Source organism: Rosa rugosa, chromosome 1 (genome assembly GCF_958449725.1).
Source record: "Rosa rugosa chromosome 1, drRosRugo1.1, whole genome shotgun sequence".
Classification (NCBI taxonomy): Eukaryota; Viridiplantae; Streptophyta; class Magnoliopsida; order Rosales; family Rosaceae; genus Rosa; species Rosa rugosa.
The window spans coordinates 50,879,633-50,892,146 of record NC_084820.1 but is presented as its reverse complement, the minus strand read 5'-3'; the positions used below and the strand labels follow the sequence as shown (position 1 = coordinate 50,892,146).

The 12,514-nt window shown below is 37.1% G+C and overlaps 1 protein-coding gene and 1 pseudogene across 1 annotated transcript; one reads left to right on the top strand and one right to left on the bottom strand.

The window, feature by feature from the left end:
* Window positions 1-6,349, top strand: part of LOC133730071 (uncharacterized) — a 10,793-nt pseudogene extending 4,444 nt beyond the window's left edge.
* Window positions 6,350-6,638: 289 nt separating this feature from the next.
* On the bottom strand, window positions 6,639-12,103 carry LOC133725313 (ATP-dependent 6-phosphofructokinase 6-like). Its single transcript, XM_062152519.1, has 13 exons — window positions 11,671-12,103; window positions 10,961-11,007; window positions 10,825-10,864; window positions 10,605-10,667; window positions 10,381-10,518; window positions 9,920-10,078; window positions 9,759-9,812; window positions 9,509-9,577; window positions 9,275-9,404; window positions 8,057-8,322; window positions 7,706-7,754; window positions 7,446-7,600; window positions 6,639-7,142 (listed from the first exon to the last, which is right to left on the bottom strand). The coding sequence occupies exons 1-13, from the start codon at window positions 11,929-11,931 to the stop codon at window positions 6,951-6,953; spliced, it is 1,623 nt and encodes a 540-aa protein (XP_062008503.1). The 5' UTR covers window positions 11,932-12,103; the 3' UTR covers window positions 6,639-6,950.
* Between the last annotated feature and the right edge of the window lie 411 nt (window positions 12,104-12,514).

Here is a 12,514-nt window from a genome sequence, read left to right as displayed (position 1 = left end):
TGTCGCACTACCTCTCTTAATGCTTGAAACACGAAGAGCACGCCTCAATTTTTTTAAACAAAGTAATTGCCACTATAAATTTGTGATAAAACCAGAAAATTCAATACTTAGTAAGTGGAAGATGAGGTTATTACAGTGGTGCTACACCTTCCAGTTTTTCATGACTTTATTACAGTAATTCTATTATATGTATTTCAAACATAAGCGCACATCCACATTCCATGCCTATTGTATCATCACTGAGCAGCAACACATGTTATTTGTCCTAATCTGGAATATTTTGAATAAAGCTGAACGACTGATTTTCTTGCTTTTCCTCAGGATGTATTCGAGGAAAGTTGGTCTCTGGCTCCTCAGGCTCTAATTGCTGATTCCATTCAAACAGTTCATTTAAAAGGAGTGGCTGGAAGTCCTGGAGGCATTGTTCTGGACTTCTGGTTGGAGTTTTTACTTGTAACATACCAAGCATATGATCAAATTCTAGATGTCTGACCTATTTGGCTGCTTTGGCTATAACACCTTTCGGGAGAATCAAAATTGTGTACTTTGAAACTTGTTTCAATCAATTTATACTTAAAAACTTGTTTCCTTTTGACAATGTTTGCATTGCATCTGACCACCCACACTTTTGACTACTAGGTTCTTGACTGTGAGACACCTTTATGTAGTTGTCTAATTTTCAAACTCTAAACCAACTAGGTTGAGATTATCAAAAACACTAACCTCACATTATAATACCATACAATGGCTTCAGGACTGAAAGTACTGAGCTCTGGCAATTCTATTCTGTGGCAGGTGAAGGAATGCACATCAGCCTTGCTGCGTTTTGCGAAGAGGACTAACATCCCTGTTTTCTTGGTGAGCTAACACTATTGAAACTCTGATTATTCATGTATTTGCTTTCATTATAACACGGATGCTTCTTATTCCCCCCAAAAGGAAAACAAGCACTTTTTCATTCTTTCATATGCTAGGTAAAGGCAGATTTCATAATCAGATTAGGTCAACAAAAACTGATTATTTTATCATTTTAAGGAAAAAAGGTCGATGAGAATACCAGGGACTTCCATATTCTAAGTTCTATGAGTGTCTGTAAAAGATTATGGATTCCTTAATCCCTTCTCTATATTTATTGTAGTTTATGGAATATTGTCACTGGGTAGTAACTAATTCACGGTCTTTTTTCCTTGCTCTTTTCCGTTTGTATATCTCAGATTGGGCATGTAACCAAATCTGGAGAGATTGCTGGACCTCGTCTTTTGGAGCATATTGTTGATGTTGTGCTATACATAGAAGTTGGTACCTTGTTACATTGACTTTACTCGACTGTTGGTAACATTTTGAGTCACTTATCCATTGTAAATCTTTAAATCACTGATATATCACTACTCAGGGGGAGAAGCACTCATCTTATCGTTTACTTCGACTGTGAAAAATCGTTTTGGATCCACTGATGAGGTATAATGGTAGTGCAGCTGTAGCTTTCTTTATCCATTCATTTATTTTCCTTTTATCTTTTTTTCGCCAATCTTGAGTTATTACTTCTTTTTTTTTGTTGTGGTGTCGTTAGCTTTTTATTTTCTACGGTTTCAAAAGAAAAAAAAATTGTTTTCTGTTCCTTGGATACTTTTTGAACTGTACAGTACCCTTTCTTATTTTTAAGTGGTTTGCCACTAATATTTCCATGGAGAGGCAAGGCTTGAATCAGCAATAAGTCATTTTATATTTCTTAACATGCGCCTCGTGTGGTCAGCTTGAGGAAATACATGGATCATATTGGATGATGTGGAGCACAACCGGCTAATAGCCTGACACTTGGGATAAATTGTCTTTTCTTTATTTGTACTGAACTCAAAGCATCCAACCTTTTGTCAAATGGCAATGCCTGGACTCCTGGAGTGCCTCAATAATCTAATAGTGAGATGCAAGGCTTAGAATGCCCCATTTCTGATTATATACTGTCAACATTCTTCTAGTGCCACTATTGTTTCAGATTTAGCCAACTAGTCTGCTCAGTCGAGACTGTTCCCAAATAATCCTTAGGAGCAGTGAGATGGGTTAGCATTTTACTATACTCTAATTCAGTTTTGGGTGGGAACCATTTTTTGGAACTTCTTTTCTAACCTATTTCTTTAGCACCTAGTAACTAGGATCATATTTCCTGTTCATTTATATGGCTCGTAATTTCCTTTTCAAATAAATCATTTGTCATCTGACTAATCTTTTTTCTTCAAATTTTTATGTAGGCATTATGTGTATCAGGTCTAGCAGTTTTACCTGTTGTTAATGGAATTCAAGCTAATAGAGCTTCCATCATTATTGCAGTGAGTAAATATTAGTTTGGTATATGTTGTGGATTCATATGTACGTTTTGTGTCATATAGAGTGACCTTCTGTGCTGTTGAACAAAATATGAATCATTGGCATCATACTTTGTGCATTCAAACTTAGAGTCATTGTGATTAAAGGCCAGTTTCATTATAATGTCTCATATTTTAGGTACTTGCAAAGCAAGCTGGTCTAAAGCTCAAAGACAATGTCAGTAGAAGCTTATAATTATGTTTTCCTTTTGTTGTAGATTAGTTTTCTGTTCACTTCATTTTTCTTTAATCAAATTGTTTCAATCATATTAGGCCATCTTCTTAAATGTTGTTAGCGGGGTGACGCTGAAAGAAACTGCCAGTGATCTTGCAATAGCCGCAGCAATTTGCAGCAGGCATGTATTTTTACTCTAACCAATATGGCATTAGCATTTTCTACATGAGCTTCTTTTCCTAGATCGGTGTTTTACTATGTGTTTAAATCAGACATTCAGACCAAGAGACTGCAATTTTGTTTGCTTTATATTATAGGCACCACCTAGAATAAATTTTTTCAAGGGTTTTAATATATATATATTTACCACATGAGTTGCTTGTCCTTGTTTTCTTCAGTTTATTGGAGTCCCCTATTTCCAATACCACTGCATTCATTGGTGAAATTGGACTCTAGTGAACTTCGCCTGGTAAGCCTATTGTTATTTCAGATGTTAAAGTTCAGCATTTTACTCTTATGTCAGCATTGTTTATATATTTTCTGAAAGCAAGTCTGTAACTGCATTTAAGATACCCTCCAAGAACAATAGATTTTACCACTGGATTCTGAATAGTGAATAATATTTTTCAGTTGAGTTATGAGAGGAATTATTGGATTTGAATATTATTGGCACTTATGATCACTAATTACTGATCGGATTGGCTTAATACAATGTCTCACTCTCAGAGGGGGCATCGGAGTTTTTGTGCTTGCCCAACCATCCAAACTTAGATCTTTTTAACTTTTAACAGCCCAATGTGGATGGGACTTGTACCATCCTCACTTCATTTTAATAAAAAAATGGTCCTTATAAATTAGTAGAGCCAAGTGAAGTTATATTTCATGTATTACACCTCTGAACAACATTGAATGTCACTTATCTCTGTGTTGCATTTGCATACATTTATAAACTGACAATTTTTAGAGTTTCTCAGACAAAAGGATAAAGTTTCCTATTCTTTCGGGAATAGATATTGACTATTATTACCTTGTTATGTTAGGTTTCTGGAATGGATAAAAGGATAAATACAGTGGCAAAACTGGGTTACAACTTACAAGACGTGCATTGTACCAAAGTCAGCTGAAAAATCTCTAAGGAGAACTCTAGGTTTCAAGGATATCAAAATTATAGGCTGCAAGAATCTGAAAGAGGTCATCAACATTGTGTTTAGATCACTGATACGGGGCACACGCTTCTTTTTGTGCATAAATTGTAGGTAGTTTTGTGTCTCCATTGTATTGTTATGGAAGTGGTGCAAAATGCAAGTCAAATGTACTTGATAATCTTATGGCAATTGGTGAGTGGCTGCCTCAATTTTTGCTGCATCACACAGAATTTGTTCACTGTGCCCTTGGCCTCACATTGCTGTGAACAGACAAACGTATCAACTTCAAAAGACAAAACTACAATGGTAGTTTCTATTATGGCTAGTATTTGGTTCTTCATTGGCAACCACTGTATTTGGTACTGAAGATTTTGTGCTTGATTCTTGCTGTGTCTTGCATACTTTACTTTGTGGGAATCCCAATCAAAATTACATCAGATCAAAAAATTGCATCACGTTGCTCCGTGTTCCATGTGTTTTCATAGCTCTTGGTTTGACAGTTGGTTGTGGGAATCAAAGATAAAATGTCCTTCATGCACTTGTTCGGTCATATTTCCCATATGTCAGCGCGAGGCATATCCTCATTCCTATCAGGAAGCATGGATGGTTTGTGTCTCAAATGTAAGTAAATCTACAACGCTTGAGACATCTCAGTATATTCAACTTTTTGTAACTAAAACAATATAAAAATAATCTATTGTTAAAAAGGTAGTGGACTTGTCGGAGATTTGGAGGACTTGTCGGAGGTTGGTTGTATTGTTGCGGATTGCAAAGCATATATACGTGCCATTCCTTCTGTCACTCTGTGTTCTATTTATCGTGAAGCAAATGATGTGGCCCATAGATTGACACATCTTGCTAGTGTTGGTTACCTAGATGCTTATTGGCTAGATGAGTCACCTGTGATTATCCAGGATGCACTCTATGAGGATCTTTGTACTGGTACTCGAGGTGTAGGTAATATGTCCCCCTCGCTGTATGATGATTCTTATCCTATTAATAATAATATAGTCGGGCGTGGGGCTGAGCCTCCCAGTTAGGCTGGGTTCCAAATCCCATTTCAAAAAAAAAAAAAAAGTAGTGGACCACTGTTGTACTGATATTGTCCAAATTTAATCACGTTATTAGGTGTTTGGGTTTTAACTAAAAAGGGACCCAGGAGGTTGTTGCTGACTAATCTGGGCTCTAGTCCTAATTTGGATTGGAGACTTGGATTCACGGTTCTTGTTCTTGAGAGATTGATTGCAAATGTGTAAGTTTTTGACACCCTGGTCGCCTTTGTTCTCTTGAGGGCCTCACCTTGCTGTGGTATTGAAAATTTTATTGGGGTATATCTCCCTAATTACGGTTACGATCCTGGTTGCGGTTAGTTCTACATTTACACTGCTCAATTGACATATGCAGTGCAGTTCGATGTCTTTTGGCATTTAGTCATGTTCCGGTTACTCTTTAATTTTCGATGCATATGTGCATCTCGCTTTGCTTCATTGTTTATTGTCTATGCTTTTGCATCGCTCTATGTACTCTTTCAGTTTCATTAATATAGCTTGTCATCTTTTCCCTAAAAAAATTACAAAAGGAGAGCAAAATGATACAAAATCTTAGAGGGAATTTGTTGCCAGCAGTGTTGCAACAACTTTAGTGACTAGAAACTATTGATTGGGACTTATACGGGAGCTTTAACTCGGTTAGTAAAATACATAACGTATATATTACAGGATGTATTATTATTTGGACAACTGAAATAGTTAGTTGAAAAATACGGCAAAACATTTGAAATTAATTAATTTTTTGTTTCTGTGTGAGAATACGGAACGAGAACTAAGTATGAGACAAGGTAGAGAGGGAGAGAGAAATGACACAAGCATGTATAGTGGTTCACCTTGCCCTTGAGGCAAGGCTACGTCCACTTAGAAGTTCTACTATGAGTGAGGCCAAGTGACCTTAGTAGTGATACAAGTGTGGGGATCATGGATCCCATCCTCCTCTAAGAAGAGGACTTCCCTTTATAGCTAAAGGAAGTCTGCTTCTAGTTTACATTTCCGATGTGGGACATAATACACATATTTGCTTCCCTTGAAGCCTTTTGGAGAGCATGGGAGAGTGGCCTCCCAGCTAGATACCGGCTGACCTCCACCATGGCAACGTAACTCGGGTGTCGGTCTACCAGATGCATGCCATAGGCGGGGCTAGCCATGTTGTGGGGCCCACCTACGAGGTTGTTGTTTATGCTTGGCGGTATGTACATTTTTAGATTCTAAAACACTAATTTATATTATTTTTATTCAATGTGTGAAAAAGGGGTCCGATACATGTATAACCCTTCTAGGTTTAAAATATGAAAAATGTATCGAGTCCTCTTGAAAAATATGAAGTACAAAAATACTTTCAAAAAATACAAAAATTATTTGCATATTGTAGAGGAAATCAAGGACCATGAATTGCTCGTGGAGTTCAATTTGCAAGCTGATGAGGTTGATCTTCCATATGGAAGGTGTCAATGTGCCTTGGAAGACAAGGTCAAAGCACCTTTTCAAGGTATTTCTTCTCTTCCATTACTTATAATCATGGATGTAATCTGGGGCATTTTTGGCAGGAGACTTCTTCTCTTCCATTACTTATAATCATGGATGTAATCTGGGGCATTTTTGGCAGGAGACATAAACTAGTTGGATCAAGTTCCAGCAAATGGCCTAGTGGTTTTTGCCTAGTTGAGTGTGCTCTCCAACCTAGGTTCGAACCCCGAAGCTGTCAAAATGGCTAGGCACTGTGCTGCAATGCACAGTTGGAGCATTTCACATGCACTGAAGGGGTTTATCTTAGGCCTAGGAAACCTTTGAGTTCCCCTTGACAAAATAGCAAATGCATTGATTATATTATTAATTTAGCCATAATGACCTCCTAAAATAAAATCTATAAATTAACATAAAAAAATAAAATAAAAAATTGATGTGGTAGTTCAGTTCAAATATTTACCGACCGTCTTGAAAATAAGAATTATGCCATGTATTTCTGCTACAACAAACTCTAATACTTACTCCCTCGTTTCATTAATGTACATGATACTTGTGTATCACACATACTTGCATAACCTCATATATTTATAAAATGGTCTATTCCCAATGAAACCTGAAACACCACTTGAGTGGTGCTTTTGTAAGAGATGATATTGAACAGGCAGCTGGAGAGGAGAGAGAAAATGAAAAGGGTACCACCAAGGGACGCAATGATCTTCAATTTCCAGAATAAGTTGCTTGTTGGTCTCATTTCCTACTCCTTTGGCGTAGCCGAAGCAGTTTCCTCCAAATGGTTTTCCCCATTGGCCAGGTGGATTTCTGTTTCTTCCCCTTTATTTTTAGCTACTTCCTTCGGATCCAAGAAACTTGGCTGATTAGTTGATGATAATAGCCGTGCCCACATTCTGTCAGTAATCACAACCTTGTTCTGTCTCTCCGTCACCCGCTGCAGATGCAAGTATAATCACGTCAGCAGCAAACAATCCAAACACAAGAATAACAATCCACAGACATACAACCAACTAAACTATAGCATGTGCTCTTATCAATTTTCTGCAGATGTTGCCTCATATATCCTGTACGTCGCATTAGTGAACTAGTCTTGTTAACCTTAAAATGGAAAAGCCAGATGTTAAAGGCCTGCCTCACCTGGACTAACCTCCCCCCCCCCCCCCCACTTTTGAGATGTATGCTTCCTTAATTGACTGACAATTGCTACTAATTAAATGAAGAATAACCTACAACTTACATGGAAAGGAATATAAGCATGCCTTCCATTAACAGAGCCGACGGTGAAGCCGGTGTATCCTGCCATTGCACCATGAACCACACTATGAGCAAGGAGGGTGCAGTATACATTATCAGATGCATTGCTTGGAATAGCACGGATCATGTAAGTAGGATCTGCCAAGGATGCAGAACAATCATTGGTTATATAGTCTTTTAAGGCTGTAGGACAAGCATACAAAGAATAAAACAGTACCAAGGTAATGCTTCAGTAGAACTAACCTATATATTTGAGATTTATAGACATCTTGTTCAGTTTTGAGAAGTGGTCCTGCAAGAACATAATTAAAACCAGTGAATATAGTAAGAAACTGTGATATCAATGATCAAGTCACTCAAACCCAACGGGTAATAACAGATAAATACCGATGAAAATAACCAAATACCACCTATAAGTTCACATCCTAAAAAAAATACAGTACATTGACCTTGAAATTTTGAAATCCCACTTCAGAGGATGCAACCAAAATCTAAAAGCACCATGGTGGTATTAATACTACTTATTGCTCACTAAGAAAATAGGACTTCTAAGCAATAGGTAATTGAAAATGGACTGGCAAGTGACAACTGAACCTTAATCTTCTGTGATAACCACAGACCAGAATCTTGAAGAAGCTTATTTCCAGAAGCGTCCTGATGATTCATGGCAAGCATGCTTTCAGCTAGAAGCTCTTGTCCTGCGCCTTCAGCTATTACTATAACCATGTGGCCATTCTCTTTAAGTCTTTTTTCAATGTATTCAAACAGTCCACCTGCTCCTTCCAGATAGAAAGGCGACTCTGGAATCAGGCAACAATCCACATCTCGGCTGGCAAGAGTAGCATACATAGCTATAAATCCTGTATGACAAGATGATATCAGATAACAAGGACTACATAACTAGACTACAAATTCCATTGTTTGCTAGACAATAGTAATGGATGGTGGCTTCACAAAATCAGGCCTCCCTGAAACCATTGCTTATAAAATATCAGCTTATCAGAGTGTGCTTGTCTTTTTATTTTTATTTTTTTTTAATTAGCAGAAAGATTTAGAATTAGTTGTCAATACCAAGAAGACCAAAGCCAAAAAGGTAACTGCAGGAAATTAAGTAGACCTTTTTGACACCACATACTCTTGTGCATAGTTATAAATGACTATGGGATAACTAATCAGATCTTACCAACACCTTAGAATGACCAAGGACGATTATATCTAGCACGGATGCATGAAAATTTTTATATATTGATAAGGACCAAGTATATTACCTTTCCATAGAAAAGAAATGGAAATATTGCATCAAGCAGAAATTAGAAAAATTTAAAATTCAAACTTCACAAATTCATGTAACATTCAATGATTTTTCAACAAACCAAGCGGATTTTTCAACAAACCAAGCGTTACCTTTCCACCCACAGATTTAATTATCACATGGGATTATGGAATAACAATAAAGAAAATAAGAAAGTTTGATGAAATAAAGAGTATAACAGGTGTGTTAGACACACAATCGCCACCGCCCACAGAAAGACAGTGACTGCTTATACTACCCAACACTAGACACTAGTCTCATCCTTGGATGGAAACATTAGATGTATCTTTTAATGTCTAGTTGAAATGTAGAGGACAGATGCATAGCATTAGCAACAACATGAACTCGTTCAGGATAAAATCAAACCAAAAGGGAGAGATAAGACAACAACAGGAGGCATACCCCTAAACATACCTTGTGATCCCCTTTTCAGTTTATGTTCTGTCAAATACTCTTAAATTGGATAAAATGAAAGATTTTATAGAGAAATAAAATTTTACCACTGTAGCGACCCATTAACTTGACAACGCCAATACCATTCTCAATGCTTTCTGCTTCAACATGAGCTGCATTAATGGCTCGTTGAGCCTCCTCAACAGCAGTGTCAAAACCAAAGGACTTGTCTATAACCTGAATAAAAGAGTAAGCATAGATTAAATGAAGACTGTGTCCAGGAGAGAATGCTAGTTTTAAATCAAATGCATCAAATTAATTAAGCCTGGTCTCATAAGTACCGGAATGTCATTATCAATGGTTTTTGGAATTCCTGCCACTGCAACTTTCAGGCCACGCCTCCTGCATTCCTGCATTGGACAGTGGTATGTACATAAGTGTAAATTGTCCTGATATCACATACTTGATGACTTCCATATATTGTGGCCAAATATTGCTGACAATATTGAATTATTGAAACTACTTGTGCCTGGCTAGCACTGTTGATCAGTGGTGCTCGAGGTGCCACCTAGCCACATTAAACTGCATTACCTCAAATATTACGGAAGCTCCTTTCTGTGTACCATCTCCCCCGAGTATGTAAACCTGAGGTGCATAAGCAGACAAGCTATAGTCTGCATGCAAAGTTCATAAAGGAGAAGCAACAGCATACACAGAAATCTATCAACATAAACAATCCAGATGATACTTACCTGATTAATTCCTCTGTCCTGAATGCTGTCCACAATCTTTGAGGTATCATGGCCACCTCGTGATGTCCCAAGGATGGTGCCACCACGTTTATGGATGTCATTCACAACCTTTGGTGTTAAGGGAATTGTATTTCTGGCATAAAATCCTCTGTATCCTCCCTATGCATAGAAAATAAATCTCATTATGAGTTCCTGATATTCTTCTACCAATTATCATCTTTTATCATTCATAAAAAGGCCCAACATCAAAACTCTGGTGGGCAACAAACAAAACCAAAATGACCCAACTGTAAGAACCTCTATTTTTTTTTTTCATCATAGAAAAATAGTATGAGAACGAGGATTAATGAAGCATTTTCTTGTGCATGTGCCCTTAGCATTATAAAGTCTCTTAGTTTGCAGTATCAAAATGGTGCATTAGAATGTCTTTGAATGCACATAAAAAAGATGCAATTACTGACCTCTATTCCAAGAATTCGGTGGACACCATACATGTGGTACAACCCACATACTATTTCTCTAATTACTGTATTTAAGCCTGGACATAAACCACCACATGTCACAATACAAGCACGAACATCATCTGGTTCAAAATAGACCTGACAAGAATTCAACTTACATGTCATCCATCAGGAATACATAAATACAAAAAGAAGAAATAGAGCACAAAATCCCGAATGCAAACCTTCTGACGCGGTCCAGCACGACGAAAATGTGTGCCTCTTGGACTATCTTTCTGGACTACTATCTATACAAAGAAAAACATTATAGAATTAGAAAGTGGTGCAGAAACATTAAGTCCTAACTCCTGATATTATGCAATTTTTTTTTTTTTTTTTTTCACATCACAAGGAATTTGCATGAGAAATGTTTGAAAATTAATAGAGCAAACACAGACTACTCACCGTCTGGGCAACACTATCATCGACATTAACGAAATACTGCCTGGTGAACATAAGATCAATACCATAAATTATCAATCACAATTAAATGAGTCGAAACACTAGATTTGCTGTGAAGCAAGGGAAGAGTGAAACTTACTTAACAACTGAATAGGAAGGATTGTCCTGTAATGGATTGGGATATGTCTGCAAGATATCATCAAAAAAGTAAAAAAAATGTGCGTCAGATATCTCATTCCCTTTACTCCTATACCCCTCAGAATGCTATTAAATAATATGGTCCTGAAAATCATTGTACCTAATAAAATTAAGAGGAACTGTTTAAAGAATTTATTCAAGTCAACCTAATAAAACTTCCATTTTTTAACCAAAAAATTAATTAATTATTAAGTAAATCACAATGACTTCTCTTTAGGCAAAGCTCATCAAACCAGTTATAATAACTAAATAAACTGACTGATTGCGAAATTTAATAATAATATAATACAATAAAATAAAATAAAACCAACAAATGGACTCTGCTTCAGTGGAGCTAGAAAGTTACAGAAACTTTTGTCCAAAACAAAAAAAATAACCGGTTTTGTTTTTTTTTGTCAAAAAAAAAAAAGAAGAAGTTAAGAAACTAAATTACATGCAATCAGATACATTTGAAAAATCGCAGCTATATTCTCCGATTCGATCATCTCAAAACGCGGCCTTTCATCCACCACAAACACCAAATGCAAAAACATCAACAACAAGAAGATGGATGACATGCAAGTAATTGTGAGCTATCAGCGTGCTGAGAAGCGAAAAGGAAGATTAAAGAGAAAGAGAGAGAGAGAGAGAGAGAGAGTTGCTACAACATACAGGGAGATGGGGGATGTAATCGGACAAGTGAGGGACGTCTTCGAGAACGTAGCCAGTGTCGCCGGTGATGATCTTGGGCTCGGAGTTGGCGGAAATTCCCATAGTGCCCTTGGAGTTGTTGTTGTAGTAGTACCTGGGAGTTGAATTGGAGGTGGTGCTGAAGCGGCGGGGGTGATCGGGCGTCGCAGCGTAAGAGTTGGTGGGGTCGAAGCAGCGGAACCGCTGAGTGGTGGTGGAAATGGAAGAAGCAGAGTTAGCCATTCTTATTGGGATTGTTGACACTCTAAACAGTATACTTCAAACTGGTTTACTAGATTATTGGGACCGACAGCAAAAGGCGTATTTGTAGCCGTCGGATGCTTCGATCGCTCGGCTCCGAGGTGTTGACTTGGGAATAAGAATTTACTATTATTCCATTAGTTCTCTAGAACTTGTAAGAAAAATAGTTGATTTTTCTTTCTCTTGTGTGATTTGATTTGTGGCCAGAGTTTTTTGACAATATTGGTAGGTCTCGGTGTTTCTAGAAGGGGGAAAATTGAACTTGACCAAAGAAAACATAACAGAAAGTTAACGCTTTGTTCATAAGCAGAAATGTTTTTACGATGGAATGTAAAATGACGTAACTAAATTCGTATCTGTTTTTTGTAGTTACATCAGTAACTCAGATTAGAACTACAATAATTAGTTTTTCGTTAGTCGATCTCACGATCGACCTCTAATTTGTAAAAGAGAGATTTATAGATCAAATGATATTAGGTGTAACTAAATACATATCACAATGGACCATTTAAGATATGACATGCCAAAATAATATGTTTTCTTAGAATTATCATGAGAAAAAAAA